We start from the raw sequence: 10451 nt of genomic DNA, 5'->3' as shown, positions 1-10451 counted from the left end.
ATACAGCAGATCAAGGGTTTTATTTTCTCTGTTGGGACAATTAACGAACTGTGTAAATCCAGTCAGGTGGGAGGAGAGGGAAACATGATTGAAGTCTCCTGATATTATCAAGAATGCTTCTGGATGTTTAGTCTGTATCCTAGCAACGAGGTCATGTAGAACTTCACATGGAACTTCAGCAGTTGCCTTGGATGGAATGTACACAAGTATTGTTATGATATGACTGAACTCTCTTGGTACATAATAGCAAATTTGTGCAAAATCAGAGAGCTACCAAACAGTGCTGCTCCCCCATGAAGCACATTACTTCACAGAAATCCCATTCTGTTAATCAGACATGCTGTATGCCCAGGGTATCTATGAAATCCATCATTGCTGTGACTCTTGGTGTGGTTGAGAATAATCTCAACAAGTTATGTTTCAGTTTAATATTCGTGGGTATAACGTGGAAGTTAAAGTCCTGTGCAAATGAGCCAGGAAGGAAAATACCTTTTATCATAATCATTATTATCATCATTATCACCTGATTATCTCTGAAAATAAATATTGACATTGTTTTGTTTATAATATTTATCTAAACAAGTCTGGTAAATCACATGTATCATGAGCAGATTCAGTAATTCGTTTTCAGTATTTACAGTCGTTTTGAGGGGAGGTTGCAATGAAATTACATTATAAAAACTTGCTGCTTTGAGTAACAAGTTAGTACATGTAGCAATAAAACTTTGAGCTCAAAGGTCCTGCGACATATTAAAAAAAAGTGTCAAAGTCGAAAGATAGTGATGGCTGTAATCTGCAATAAAAAAGAAGCACTCAACGTATGAATGTTTCTGAAAAACTGTGCACAGAGACATACACGTACACATAAGTTTAGCATCGGTGGTCTTTTCATCACCTGTGTTCCCAACAGTTTCACTGTCACAAAGTATATTTTCACTGTGACACATGAAACATCAGACACAACAATTTTATAGTCTGAAACTCTGGACCATCTTGTAAGGAGTGCTGGTGTTGAAGGACAGAATCCTGTTCTATCTGCAGGTAATAAAAACATGTGACTGCTTTTATCTCTGATAATGATTAACTAATGGAAGATGTTGGTGATGTTGAGATCAGATTCTGACATTGTTGAACAGAACTGCGATGCCATTACACCGTGAGATCTCTGACTGATCACTTGAAGGATTTTAAGCAGCAAACTGAAAAAACTGGATTTACTTTTTCTGATCATTTGGAAACGGCAAAATGGCTGAGAAAATTGCTCTTTTTGAAAGTTACCTGAGCTGCCATGTGTGTTCAGAGACTTTCAGAGATCCTGTGTCTCTGAGCTGCAACCACAGCTTCTGTTCAAGCTGCCTGAAGAAATTCTGGGAACAAACTAAAAACAAAAACTGTCCTATGTGTAAAAGAAAATCATCAAAGGAACATTTTTGGGTGAATTTTCCACTGAAGGAACTGGCTGACTCCTTTGCTGGGAGACAGAAATCTGGATCATCTGACACAGAAAAAGAAGAGAAGAAGCTGGAGGTGGTGTGTAGTAAACATCCAGAAGAGACTAGATTGTTCTGTAAGGATGAAGACAGAGCTGTGTGTCCTGTCTGTGAGTTTTCTCTCCTCCAGAGTCACAAAGTGGTTCCTATAGAACAAGCAGTCAGTGACCTGAAGGACCAGCTGAAATCTGACTTACAGTCTCTGCAGGACAAGAGGGACAAATACAAACAAGTGGAGAAAACATACAATGAAATGAGTCAACAGTCAAAGAAGCAGCTGTTGTCCACAGAGAGACAGATCAGAGCAGAGTTCAACAAGCTCCACCAGTTCCTGAAAGAGGAAGAGGAGTCCAGACTGGCAGCTCTGAGGGAGGAAGAGGAGCAGAAGGGGAAGACTATCAGCAGAGAGATGAAGAGGATTCAGGAGCAGATCTCCTCTCTGTCAGACAGTATCTCTGCTGTTGAAGAAGAGCTGCAGAAACACAAGGTGCCATTCCTCAGCAGTTATAAAGCCACTCAGACCAGAGCCAGAGTCCAGTGCTCACTGTCAGATCCACAGCTGCTCTCAGGAGCGCTGATAGATGTGGCCAAACACCTGGGCAACCTGTCCTTCAGAGTCTGGGAGAAGATGAAGAAGAAGGTCCACTTCACTCCTCTCATTCTGGACCCAAACACTGCAAACTGCTGGCACTATCTGTCTGATGATCTGACCAGTGTGAGATATGGAGACACAAACCAGCAGCTTCCTGACAATCCAGAGAGAAACACTAACTATGTCACTGTTCTGGGCTCTGAGGGCTTCAGCTCAGGGAAACACAGCTGGGAGGTGGAGGTGGGAGATCATCCTGACTGGACTGTAGGTTTGGTTAAAGAGTCAGTTGACAGAAAGGGGCAGAGATATCCTTCACCAAAATATGGAGTCTGGTGTTTATTGCATCGGAGTGGAAAATACACTAGTGGAGATGGTCAGACTGTCAGAGTGAAGAAGAGTCTCCAGAGGATCAGAGTCCAGCTGGACTATGACAGGGGGGAGGTGTCCTTCTACGACCCTGAGGACATGACTCACATCTACACTCACAGAGACACTTTCACTGAGAAACTCTTCCCATATTTCAATATTGGAAAGTCTGGTGATGCTAAAACTGCTGATATCAAAATCTGTCAAACAGATTTCTCTGTGCTGTGTAGAGACGGTGGTGAGGTTTAACTGATTCATCATGTTCTTTGTTTATGATGGTGGTGGGGTGTTTTGTCAAATTCCAGTTAGTTCCTTTACACGTGACAATCATAAATGTGGAGGTAGATTTTTTTTTTTTTTTTTACATCTAATAACTATTGAATTGATATTTACTGAATATTTGGTGATTTTGTTTTGTATCTACTTAAATTGCTGCTGTGAAATTACTCCATGACAAGTGAAAGTCCTGCATTCATAACCTTAAAAAATTATAAAATGTACTTAAAGTATCAACAGTAAACAGTAAAAGTGCTCGTTATGTAGATTGGACCCACTCAGATGGTTATTTATATTCCAAATATATTATTGGATTATGATTCCTGATTATTGTCCAAAACATCAGGCAGTGTGTCAGGAGGACATAGAGATTTTCACTGATACAGTACTACAACTTTTTGTTCTTTTACAGATTCTGCAGTGTTGATTTGGTTACCAAGGTGACAGAAATGTTTTGCTTATTGTCTGTACAGTCTGTAATTAATTATTCAAAGTGGTTTTCATGGAGGTTTGTTCTTAAATTTCTTGGGATGTCTTTTTTTTCATCTACTTACTATTGAAGTGATGTCAACTGAATATTTTGTGATTTTGTTTTGTATCTACTGAAATTGAGGCTTTATCTATTTTCTAATAAAGGACATTTTGATTCACAGAAAATGAATTTGTATGAAATATTTCAGGTGATAAAATGTGTGAATTAGTTTAATAAGAAGCCTGTTGTTTTTACTCAGTTAATCACAGATTAATATGAGCCAGTTAAGAAAAATGTGGCCTTGATCTTGTAGCGCTCTTCCTCCATCCTTGTCACCTCCGCCACCACCATCTCCTTCCTCTCTTGGCGATCGGCCTTTGACCAGAACCGTGGAGCTTCTCCCCACCCGAAGCCTGCTCTTCCTGCCTGGACTCTGCCGACAATCTCTTGATGTTGCAGGCGACTGATGGCTTGATCGACCTCAGTTTGTGCGTTCCACTTCCAGCCTGTCGGAATCTTGATGTTCACGTTCCTAATGGTCAGGTCAGTGGACTCTCTCAACTCCAGAATGAGCCTGGTCTTTTCCTGCTTATAGCCCAAACTGATGGATCGCAGCAGCAGCTGGAGGGTGTTCCTTCCAAAAGCACCGTGGTAGGCCCAACCACTTTCTGATGAATGAGTTGGCTTTTCCATCCATCTAACTTGCGGCGGACGAGGGAATATCACTCATTTTCAGCGGCCACATCACCCTCCTGTAGAGTGTAAATTGGTAGCACCAGACCTTATTCTTCCCCGGGAGTTGGCTTTGGTCAACCTTTGCCAGGCCTTCTGAGAGTTGTTTCAACACGGTTCTCCCCATCTGTTTGTCCAAAAGCTCTGCCGTTTACTGCCTCCCCAGGCTTTTAATGGGTTGCTCAGAAACGAGTGGGATTTTCTCACCTCCTATGACAAAGATGGTGCTGTCATTTCTGACTCCTCTTCTGAGAGACAGGCTCCGTGATTTTTCTGGCGTCATCTTCATCCGAGCCCACAACATCAGCTCATCCATCCTTTTCAGCAGTCTTGATGTACATGCTGCTGTCTGAAGGAGACTGGTGACGTTGTCTATATATGTCCCCAGTGGGGGTAGTCTCTGCCCGGTTGGTAGTTTGATCCCTCCAACTATCTGTCTTGCACCAATGAGGATTACCTCAAAGGCTGCCACGAACAGGATGGGAGAGATGGCACACCCCATAGCAATTCCTACCTCTAGTGGCTGCCAGCTGGTGGTGAAATCTTGGAGGGCAAAGCACATCTGTAGGTCATTGAAGTAGGATGCAACCATGTTCTTGATGCAGGAGGGCATGTGGAAGAACTCCATGGCAGAGCTGATCAGCTGGTGTGGGACTCATCCATATGCATTAGCAAGATCGAGCCAAACGACGTGGAGGTCTGTCTTCTCCTGCTTGGCCTTCTGGACCTGGTCCCAGATCATTGTTGCATGCTCAACGCACCCTGGAGAGCCTGGGTTTCCCGCCTTCTGGCAGTTGGTGTCTATGTAGCCGTTCTCAAGCAGGTAGGTGGTCATCCTGGTGGAGAAGAAGATTTTTCCTTCTACATTCAGCAGGGCGATGTTTCTGAACTGGCCGATGCCTTTGGAGTTTGCTTCCTTTGGGATGAAGACCACTACAGCCCTTTGCCATTCAGATGGAATGAGTTGCTTTTTCCAGGTAGCTCTCATAAGGTACCATAGCACCTTTAGCACATTGAGGCAGTTCTTATATAGCTTGTACGGGACTCCTACAAGCTATATAAGAAATTGCTCTTTGACATGCTGTTCCAGTTGCTCCCTGGTGGTTTCAAGCTTCCCAATCTTCTTCTCCTCCAGCAGCTGTCTGGCGTGTCCAAAGGGGTCTTTGAAGAAGCTGGCTCGTTCTTTTTGTTTCCATTTGCTATGCTTGCGAATACGTTCAGCTCTTCAAAGCCTGGACAGTCTTTGCCTCACCTCCTCCCACAGAGTTTTCTTCTTACGGAGTGTTCTTACGGAGTTTCTGGCGCCTTCGTACTAGATGGTCAATCTCCTTTTCTCTCCTTCCCTTCTCTCTTTGGGTTGTCCTCTGGTTGGAGGTCACCTCGCCAACCCTGTCCTTGCAGACCTGGTATAGGATGTCACTAATCTGATTGAGCTTGGTTTCCACCCCTCCTCGCAATGATTCCTCCAGTGTCTTGATCAGGTCGTTGTCCAGTGTTTGCCATGCTTCTGCTTCGCTTGACTTTGGCCAATTGAGTTTGCTCCTTCTAGTTGGGTTCTTGGTCTCTGCTTTTGACTCTGTCCTGTGTGAGTTGGTGGCGACTGGGTCTTGGTGCTCACATAGGGGCTTGTCCCCCACCTGTGGGCCCTCTTCCTCTTTGCTGTTTTTGCCATATGTTTTTACCGAGTTGTCCATCCTGTTAGTCCCATCTTTCATTCCGCCTCTCGGAGGGCCTTTGGGTTGTTTTCTCTTAGGGTTCTTTGTAGTTAGTTTGGGTGTGCCTCCTCTGTGGTACTAGTGGGTTGGGTAACTAGCCGCCGACTCCCAGTGCAGTCTTTCACTGCTGTCATCCAGTCTTTCCTGGCTGTCCTCCAGTCTTCCCTGGACTCCAACTGCTCTGTTCACACTATGTCAGGGCGGACAGATGTAATAGTTATCTCGACTGGGAAACGGAGCTGCCTGTCAAGGTCCAATCTCATGTTCCGCTCCTGATCGGGGGAAAACAGCCTAGCTGTTTCTTTTGGCCTGATGTTTCTTCTCCCCCAACCTTCTGTGATGAAACCATAGTTCTCTGCTGGTGGTACCCTCTTGCTGCCCTGTCAACAGCGCTCCAGCACCTCTGCCAGTTTCCCCAGGACCTGGTCGTGGCGCCATCTATAGCTTCTCTGGGAGATTGCGATCTTACAGCCTGACTAGATGTGCTGGAGGTTTGTGTTAGGGGCGTTCCAGAGTGTGCAGCATTCCTCACTCCTGAACCGCTGGTGAAGGTTCTGAGGACATGGAAGCATGTCATATGTTGAGCAGATGAGGAAGCTGAGCCTTGCCTGCGGGATCTTCAGGAGGTCTGTCCAACTGATGTTTCGGTTGACGACTCCCTCCCAGGTTGTCCAGCTTCCTTGTCGGCCCTGCGACACGGCCTTGATGGTGTAGCGCTCTTCCTCCATCCTCGTCACCTCCGCCACCACCATCTCCTTCCTCTCTTGGCGATCGGCCTTGGACCAGAACCGTGGCGCTTCTCCCCACCCGAGGCCTGCTCTTCCTGCCTGGACTCTGCCAACGATCTCTTGATGTTGCAGGCGACTGATGGCTTGATTGACCTCAGTTTGGGCGTTCCACTTCCTGCCTGTCGGAATCTTGATGTCCACGTTCCTAATGGTCAGGTCAGTGGACTCTCTCAACTCCAGAATGAGCCTGGTCTTTAATATAGTGTTATGTGGTTTTCATTTGAAACTGATCAAGTTTTTCATGTTAAATCTTCACCTGATATGTAACTCACAATAACTAATAAGTGACTCTGGGACAGAGCAAAGACTCTTGTGCTGTTTTGTTTTACAACATTAAAGATAAAGTGTAACATTTATTTTCTTTTTTACATATTAACAAATTTAAAGAATAAAAATATGAAAGACCGAAACTGCAAAAAAAAACAAAAACACATGAATGAAATACTTGATAAAAACTAATATGCCAAACATATTAACAATATATAAAGGCATTAATTAGGTGATAAAATGTGACATAATGTGATATTTGTTGTCACTGACTTCTTCACTTATTTACCTTTGTTTTAATTCCCCGTTTTATTTACTTCCATGTTACATTTTTCTTCCATTTATTTATGATTGAATATTTAAAAATGTATTTATTTATTATTGGTCTTTTGCATTTTCACCTCTATTTATTTCCCTAAAGTTATTTAGTTTTGTATTATTTTCTTCATACTTAAAAAAAAAAAAAAAAAAAAAAAAAAAAAAATATATATATATATATATATATATATATATATATATATATATATATATATATATTACACTTCATTCACTTTATTGCATATTTGTTATTCATTACTAGAAGTCACTCAAACTAAGTCATGGGGTAAATTCTTCAAAGCTTAAAATAAATAAATACAATTAATAAATAAATTTTTAAAAAATAGACTACATATAATAAAAAAAATACATTTTTTTAAATAAATAAAACACAGATAGGAAAGCAGATAATTTGGGGAATTAATACAAAGGTAAATAAATTAAGGTGCAAATTAAAACATAAATATCAATGTATGTCACCTGTTTTCACTTTAATTTTTTTACAAGTAGTCTAATAATTCTAAAACATTTCAGGTGGAAAGTTACTGTTAAATCTGTTAATTGATCCAATATCACCATCTGCTGGTAAGAAAATGAAATATAAACTGTCAGTTACTGAGAAAGGAAAGTGAAACTTATTATTTCTACATTGCTGACACGGAGCTGAGACGCCATTACAGGCTGAAGGATATTAAACACAAATCAGAAGGATTGTAACCTGAAATTCAAAGGGACAAACATTTGGTGAGTCCTGCTGTTAAAGGATAATTCACATATCTGAGAAAATGGCTGAGAAAACTGCTTGTGTGGAAAGTTACCTGAGCTGCCATGTGTGTTCAGAGACTTTCCGAGATCCTGTGTCTATGAGATGCAACCACAGCTTCTGTTCAAGCTGCCTGCAGAAATTCTGGGAACAAACTAAAAACAAAAACTGTCCCATTTGTAAAAGAAAGTCCTCGACTGACGAACCAGCTGTAAACCTTTCACTGAAGGAACTGGCTGACTCCTTTGCTGAGAGAGAGAAATCTGAATCATCTGAGACAGAAAAAGAAGAAAAGAAAGAAGAGGTTGTGTGTGATAAACATCCAGAAGTCCCTTATTGGTTCTGTGAGGATGAAGACAAAGCTGTGTGTCCTGTCTGTGAGTTTTCTCTCCACCAGAGTCACAAAGTGGTTCCTATAGAACAAGCAGTCAGTGACCTGAAGGACCAGCTGAAATCTGACTTACAGTCTCTGCAGGACAAGAGGGACAAATACAAACAAGTGGAGGAAACATACAATGAAGTGAGTCAACAGTCCAAGAAGCAGCTGTTGTCCACAGAGAGACAGATCAGAGCAGAGTTCAACAAGCTCCACCAGTTCCTGAAAGAGGAAGAGGAGTCCAGACTGGCAGCTCTGAGGGAGGAAGAGGAGCAGAAGGGGAAGACTATCAGCAGAGAGATGAAGAGGATTCAGGAGCAGATCTCCTCTCTGTCAGACAGTATCTCTGCTGTTGAAGAAGAGCTGCAGAAACACAAGGTGCCATTCCTCAGCAGTTATAAAGCCACTCAGACCAGAGCCAGAGTCCAGTGCTCACTGTCAGATCCACAGCTGCTCTCAGGAGCGCTGATAGATGTGGCCAAACACCTGGGCAACCTGTCCTTCAGAGTCTGGGAGAAGATGAAGGAGAAGGTCCACTTCACTCCTCTCATTCTGGACCCAAACACTGCAGCCTACAGTCTCTATCTGTCTGATGATCTGACCAGTGTGAGACGTGGAGACACAAACCAGCAGCTTCCTGATAATCCAGAGAGAAACACTAAGTATGCAGATGTTCTGGGCTCTGAGGGCTTCAGCTCAGGGAAACACAGCTGGGAGGTGGAGGTGGGAGATCATCCTGGCTGGTTTGTAGGTTTGGCTAAAGAGTCAGTTGACAGGAAGGGACAGAGATATGCTACACCAAAATATGGAATCTGGTGTTTAACATATAAAAGTGGAGAATACCTTGATGTTGTTGGTCAGACTGTCAGAGTGAAGAAGAGTCTCCAGAGGATCAGAGTCCAGCTGGACTATGACAGGGGGGAGGTGTCCTTCTACGACCCTGAAGACAAAATGACTCACATCTACACTCACAGAGACACTTTCACTGAGAAACTCTTCCCATTGTTCAGTCTTGGAAAGTCTGGTAAAGCTAAAACTGCTGATATCAAAATCTGTCCAACAGATTTCTCTGTGCTGTTTAGAAACGATGGTGAGGTTTAACTGATTCATCATGTTCTTTGTTTATCATGGTGGTGGGTTGTTTTGTCAGTTCAGACAAATTCCAGTTAGTTCCTTTACACGTGACAATGATTAAATGTGGAGGTAGATTTTTTATTTTTATTTTTTTACACCTAATTACTATTGAATTGATGTGAACTGACTATTTGGTGTTTTTGTTTTCTATCTTCTTAAATTGCTGCTGTTAAATTACTCCACAACAAAACCTTAAAATTGTAAAAGTATCAGCATCTAATTGTTCTTAAAGTATTTTTTTAAAAAGTACTCGTTATGCAGAATAAACCCAATCAGATTGTTTTATATATTCTAAATATGTTATTGGATTATTATTATTGATTAATTTATGTGGGCCAGATTTGACTACCTAATATAGTGTTATTTGGTTCAATTTACAAAAAAAAAATCCTTAATCATTTGAAATAGATCTTTTTTTCATGTTAGAAAAAAAACCTGACTGCCAATTACTAATAAGTGTCTCTGAATGTATTATTATCAGTACATCAAAATTTTATCTTTCAAATCTCATGGTTATCATCAACACCTCCAATATAAAGCACATTTTAAACATCAAGTAAGTAAGTAAATAAGTAAATAAATACAGATGCAATAGGCCGGAAATACAGTTAAAAAGATTAAAAAAAAAAAAAAAAAAAGTTGATTTAATTTTATATTTCTTACTTGTGTATTTGTTTGTTAAGCTTATATTTTAACTGCATGTCTATATTATTGTGTATATATATATGCATTATTGTATTTCAATTTGTACTGTATCTGTATATACAGTGTGAACACCACAATCACTATATTTCTGTTGATGAACATTTTGTTGTTTTGACTTCACACTTGCTTTGCTTTGTCTGTTTCCATGCCAATAAAGACACTTTGATTTGATTTAGACACATTTCATTTCACATTTCTTTATAAATAAATAAATAGACAAATAGACATTAATACTGTTTATTATTTATACATTTTTTTCTGTTTGTTATTTCGACTTCACACATGCTTTGGCAGTGTTAACGTCTGTTTTACATGACAATAGAGCCACTTTTATTTGATTTGAGAGGAATGAGACAGACAGAGAGAGAGACAGAGAGAAAGAGAGACAGACAGACAGAGAGAGAGACAAACAGAGAGAGACAGACAGAGAGAGAAAGAGAGAGACAGACAGACAGAG

The 10451-nt window shown here is 41.2% G+C and overlaps 2 protein-coding genes across 2 annotated transcripts; both read left to right on the top strand.

Moving 5' to 3' along the window:
- The first annotated feature begins 1245 nt into the window (after positions 1-1245).
- On the top strand, positions 1246-2697 carry LOC131974356 (nuclear factor 7, brain-like). Its single transcript, XM_059336631.1, has one exon. It carries the CDS (start codon positions 1246-1248, stop codon positions 2695-2697), a length of 1452 nt encoding a protein of 483 aa, XP_059192614.1.
- A 4863-nt stretch (positions 2698-7560) lies between these two features.
- Positions 7561-9868, top strand: LOC131975351 (nuclear factor 7, brain-like). The gene has a single exon (XM_059338004.1). It carries the CDS (start codon positions 7802-7804, stop codon positions 9254-9256), a length of 1455 nt encoding a protein of 484 aa, XP_059193987.1. The 5' UTR covers positions 7561-7801; the 3' UTR covers positions 9257-9868.
- The last annotated feature ends 583 nt before the right edge of the window (positions 9869-10451 follow it).

This window comes from Centropristis striata, chromosome 7, assembly GCF_030273125.1.
Source record: "Centropristis striata isolate RG_2023a ecotype Rhode Island chromosome 7, C.striata_1.0, whole genome shotgun sequence".
Lineage (NCBI taxonomy): Eukaryota > Metazoa > Chordata > Actinopteri > Perciformes > Serranidae > Centropristis > Centropristis striata.
This window is presented reverse-complemented; position numbering and strand designations above follow the sequence as displayed.